The sequence below is a fragment of the Genypterus blacodes genome, unplaced genomic scaffold (genome assembly GCF_046128005.1).
Source record: "Genypterus blacodes isolate CSIRO-AG114 ecotype Tasmania unplaced genomic scaffold, CSIRO-AGI_Gbla_v1 ptg000043l_1, whole genome shotgun sequence".
Taxonomy (NCBI): Eukaryota; Metazoa; Chordata; class Actinopteri; order Ophidiiformes; family Ophidiidae; genus Genypterus; species Genypterus blacodes.
In genome coordinates this window covers 622,300-627,981 of record NW_027466856.1, presented here as the reverse complement: position 1 = coordinate 627,981, position 5,682 = coordinate 622,300, and the positions used below count along the sequence as shown (strand labels likewise).

Below are 5,682 nucleotides of genomic sequence, written 5' to 3'. Positions count from 1 at the left end.
TCGCTTCTTCTTAGGATTGTCCGTAGTTGAGGCAGCCAGTATTTATTCGCGGGGATAAACAGTGAGGCCTGACTTGGATTCCTGCAGACGTGCTTGTAAGTGCGAGCTTTGCAATGGCATTCTTGGCTTGAGGTTAAGTTGTAGTGGGAGTCTGGCGGTTTGCGTCTCTGGGCATAGAAAATGAGTCAGCAAAGCCTCCATAAGCCGCAGTGTTAGGCCTCATGCCCCTATGGGGGGGTGTCAACATTAACATTTTAACCCTGTATAAGCAAGATAAGATAAGATGCTGTGGTATCCCAGAAGTCTCTTGTGAACACCAAAAACAACATTCAGCGCCCACACCTTCCTGCATGTACAACTGAGGTCACTTTCACTTTCACATTGCAAGATAACCAATGATAGTAAAAGCTAAATATGTTATATATGTTATATGTTTTGGTGTAACAACAAACATCAACAGCAGCATCTGTGTAATATTGTGTTGGTATTTTGACCTGTGCAACTACTTGTTACCTTTTTGAATTTTTGTGTTTATAGTTGTTTTTTTGAATAAAATCAGACAACAGTATGATATTTACTTTGAAATGTAAAATAAAAATTATGTACAAATAAAAATACATATTAACATCGATTCCAGTCAGTTAATTTATTAAGTAAACTTTGTTGATTTGTGTGCTTTTGGCATTGGTAAATGAAAAGCACCATCTAGTGGCCTCAAAACGTAATGTAGGGTAAACAACATTGACGTTAAAAGTAAAACATTCCGGAAACTTCAAAGATTTTAAATATGATAAATCTTAGTTAATTATCTCCTTTTAATATATTATTACACAACCATCGGGTTTCAATTTACTAAACGCCATCAATTCGGTTAAATAAAGTGCCTTATTTGGTCCATCTGTTAGTCGGCGGTGTCACTTCAGGACAGGAAATGTCGGAAATATGAGCGACGTTTTCACAAAATGAGAACGAAAAACTTGAAACAACACGTTAGCGATTTGAAACAACAATAGAATGTCAAACGTACACTCAAAATGTTGTTTAGTACCTCAATGTTGAAAACCTTAACTTTAGGTTTTCAACATCGCGCAAAACAGCAGCTCAAAGGATAACAAAAGAGGACCCATGAATTTACGAGCAGCTCCTAAAGGGCCCACGGCACATCTTCAGGAGGCGGGGCTTGTGACACTTTCACGCCATTGGTTATCTCCGCCATCAGTCGAAGCGCTTCCGACAGGTTTCAACAACCCGGATGTGATGTAACAAACTGTACACACTTACAGGAAGTCACAGCAGCTAAATTCAGTGTCAATCCTTCGTATTTCAGAGATAGAAAAACCTGTAACTTTGTGTCCAATTTGGTACAAATGGCTTATCCGGGTTACGGCGGGGTGAGTACATTTGATTTCACGAAGAATAACGCGTCATTACGGCACAAAACACGAACCCTGTGCTGCGTTCAAGCGAATTTCCGCTAATTTGTCACATATGTTATGTACATTTACTGCAGTTGGGCAACGGGTTAAACGTCAGAAACATCAAACATGACCAAGGCACATCTTTACCCTTCAGCTTTACGTTATTACCACATTGACATCGACAGCAAACTAGCACACTGGCTTTATTTTGACCTGGTTTGTATATCATGCAAACGTTATATGTATACTGAATATGGTTACTTCACTTACCCTGGGAATTCTGCCTTTTAACTCGTATTGTTCTTATGTAGTCTGCAATATTCATAGTAATAAGTTCACTTTGGTGTCTCAGTATGGTGGGCAGATGCCAGGCATGCAAGCCCAGGGGATGCCACCCCAAGGAATGCCAGGAGGCCCAATGGGAGGCCACATGGGAGGCCACATGGGCGCGCCCATGGGTGGGCATATGGGTGGCCCACCACAACAGGGAGGATACGGCGCTTACGGTGGAGGCTATCCAATGACATATGGCGCCCCACCTCCCGCAACCAACGATCCAATGTGGAGTTACTTCACGGCAATAGCAGGACAGGTGTGTGTGTGTGTGTGTGTGTGTCTGTGTGCGCGTGTGTGTGTAGCAGCACCTTGTCGGGAACATTGTCAGATTACTAATGAAGGAAAAAATGCCTGCTTAAACACGCAAAGTACACATACCGCTGACACTCGCACACGCCCTGATTCCCTTTTCTTTTGGCTCCTGTGTGCAGGATGGCGAGATCGACGCTGAGGAGCTCCAGAGGTGCCTGACCCAGACCGGGATCAGTGGCAGCTACTCGCGTAAGCTCACAGCTCTCACTTCTGCTCTCTCATGACACAAAAGAGGAAGAGTGACACCTGACTCGATAGATAGTGTGCATTACAGCCGAATGTGACGTCATTGAACACGTGTGACGTATTTACTCTCGTTACAGCGTTCAGCATGGAGACGTGTCGGATCATGATTGCAATGCTGGATGTATCCTTTCTTGCTGAGGAGTCAGTTAAGGGGGTTCAGACTCCAAGTAAGTCATGATGTCATACCTGCGTCATGCCAGAGGGGATACGTCTCCCAGCTGGGGCGGAGCGGGGGGGAGGATGTGGCTGCAGAAAAAGAAATTTCTCTTCTTGTCCCGCTGTTTCCACCATGAATGAAGTAGTTGAGTGTGTGTAATATTCCTACACCTTCTTAATCTCCTTCTGACCTTTGTTGTTGTCCGTCTTCATTCCTTTTTTGGATCCACACTCAGCGTGGAAGTATGCACAGGTGTGGTTCGCTCTTGACTTGTTTTGTCTTCATAACACTGCCGTCATCACCCGCTTCTGCTCGGGAGTCATTAAACCTTAACCCCGTGCGTCCCAGAGGGATTTTACCGGCAAGATGGGGTTCAACGAGTTTAAGGAGCTGTTCACCGCCCTGAACGGCTGGAAGCAGAACTTCATGATGTTCGACCAGGACAGGAGCGGAACCGTGGAGCAGCACGAGATGTCTCAGGCAATCACCGCCATGGGTGAGGGTTTAACACCATGGATATTTAATGGCTCTAATTAGATTTAGAATATTTAATGACACTTAATTAGACTTAATCGACGTTGCTTAGGCTTTAATTTGCATTGGTTGAGATGATTTGTTCCTGACGTTATCGCCCCTTTTTAATCATGGTAGACGGAACAATGAGGAACAGATTGCTGTCGTCCTTTCATCAATCGTGTCAGCACGCCTCAGCTCACCCAGATCGCCACGTAACAAGTTTCCCCGTTTCCACTTTCTAACAGGCTACCGCATCAGCCCGCAGGCTCTGACCGCCATCATCAAGCGCTACAACAAAAACGGGCGGATCTTCTTCGACGATTACGTGACCTGCTGTGTCAAACTCCGATCCCTCACAGGTACAACGAGACACTAACGCTTCTCTTCTCTTCCTCCTCGCCTGCGTTTGTACATTAGAGATGACAAAGACGCGTTCACTGAGGCGGGCGCTCGTGTGGAGACGCAGCGGTGGCGTTAACGTGATGTGAAATCGCATCCGGCGTCATTCCACCTGCGTTCCCCTCTCTCTCGGATCGTCGTTTGGCTCAGTGATCAGATCTGTCAGGAGGCGCTCTCGGGCGAAAAGTGGAGGAAATCGTGACCTGTTTGTGTCGTGTCCGTTTTACAGAGAACTTCAGACGGAGAGACACCATGCAGCAGGGATCCGTGAACTTCCAGTATGACGACGTAAGTGTCTTTACCGCACTCTAAACTCCTCTCCCCCTTGTTATGAAGTGCTGCTTCACACTGTCTCTCTCTCTCTCTCTCTCTCTCTCTCTCTCTCTCTCTCTCTCTCTCTCTCTCTCTCTCTCTCTCTCTCTCTCTCTCTCTCTCTCTCTCTCTCTCTCTCTCTCTCTCTCTCTCTCTCTCTCTCTCTCTCTCTCTCTCTCTCTCTCTCTCTCTCTCTCTCTCTCTCTCCCTCTCTCTCTCCATCACAGTTCATCCTCTGCACGATGGCCATCTAAGCGGTTTCCCGACACCGCGGCGTCTGGGCCGGGAGTGAACCGGGCCAGCAGTGAATTGTGGGCCGCCCGGCGCCACCGCCGCCTCACAGGGATGCAAAGGGAGGCCAGTACGTTTGACTGAATGAACAAGAGCCACAATGAGTACCTTGTATACGCTTTATTCTGGTGTGCCACACATGGACGTGCTGGAGACGGGTTAATGTACACAAACCTCAACCAGCCGCCCTTTACAGAGTCTCTTAATATTGTGCTTTGAGACATTCTATATATCTCCTGATGGAATAAACGCTTATTATTGTTATCAGTAGGACATTTTTGATCTGTGACACCTATTGTGCCATTATTAACCCCTGAATGTATTAAATCTATTAAATCCACTGACGTTTAACTTTATTTTAATGGCAGCATCACATTGACAGATAAACATGTTTATCACTTGACACTGAACGTTTCCTAACAATTATGAGCTTTTGCTTGTGCAATAATTGGATGATAGATCATGGGTCACGTGTTTAAAAGAAGCCTGATTAGATTCTTAGATTTGCTGCTTAGCCAAAGTGACACTGGTAATTAAAGGTAATGATTTCTAGAAACATTATCTTATCTACTTTCTTCTGTTCTGTACAAACACAGCCAAGATTTTTTTATTTGCTCAATGTTCAAGGTAAGACTGTATTTTGTTATTCACAATAAATACACTTTTTATTCAGTATGCATTCTGTTTATTAATTTATACAATTGCGCATGTTTTCCAGTCTATTTACACAATATATATCATTTCTTTAAATATAGTTAAGAACAGAAACATTCAAATCAGCTGTTAAGTGTTGCATTGTATAAAATACAGTGGCAAACATTTAAAAAATGCATAAAAACAATTGTGAACAGCACTAGATTTAAAAAGTGACATTTATAATCCAGTACAGCAAAGGTTTCTAATCTCTGTGCAAAAGTTTGCAAATCCCATGAAAGTTCAGTAGACGACTCGTCGGGCGAGTCGAGGCTTAAGCAACTTTTGTTCTATATCTGTGCTCGAGAAACGAAACGTACCAAAGAAACAGCCTGGAAACAACCCAACGTAAAAAGAAATCCAACCAAATCCATCTGATCCTGCTTTAAAGCTAATATCACTCATGTCTAACTTGTGGAAAATGGAGCGTTTTCATCTCGCCCTCTGATGAAACAGGCAGATTACTCCTCGCTCCTCTAAGATTACAAACCGTGTCATCATAGGGATGTTTCCCGTTAAAGGGGTTCGATTCGGGGGCAAAGTGAAAATCAGGCAACGTCGGGCTCAACCTCGCCTCTGGGAACGTTTGCAGAATTCCCGCAGAAATGACATGGAGGTCAATGTGCAATATCAACTCACGATGAACTACCCGACACGGCACAAGCCTCAAGTCTTGCTTGCTACATTGAGAGGCTTTGCATCGCATTTTTTGTTTTCTAATCCACGTCCACAGCACTCTGACGTCAGGGGGCTTTAAAAACACAGGTACATAGAAAAATAAAGGCAAATTAAAACATTTTGTTTTAGAAAAATAACCATTACTTCTCAATCTCTCTGGATGACTTAATGTGCTGTACCTTACATATCAATACATGTTACACACAGTTGGTCGAGACCTTTTTATAATCCGGTCAAGTGCAGTCTCCATGCAGTACGCGAGTTTGTGGTAGAAGTTGTGATGTCGGAAAAAAGCATAAGGACTAATTCTGTTTTCGTCATGCA

The 5,682-nt window shown here is 44.0% G+C and overlaps 1 protein-coding gene across 1 annotated transcript; it reads left to right on the top strand.

The window, feature by feature from the left end:
- The first annotated feature begins 1,244 nt into the window (after positions 1–1,244).
- Positions 1,245–4,659, top strand: gca (grancalcin). Its single transcript, XM_076148826.1, has 8 exons — positions 1,245–1,391; positions 1,771–2,010; positions 2,186–2,255; positions 2,390–2,433; positions 2,818–2,965; positions 3,231–3,344; positions 3,614–3,672; positions 3,924–4,659. Exons 1-8 carry the CDS (start codon positions 1,368–1,370, stop codon positions 3,948–3,950), a joined length of 726 nt encoding a protein of 241 aa, XP_076004941.1. The 5' UTR covers positions 1,245–1,367; the 3' UTR covers positions 3,951–4,659.
- Positions 4,660–5,682: the final 1,023 nt, after the last annotated feature.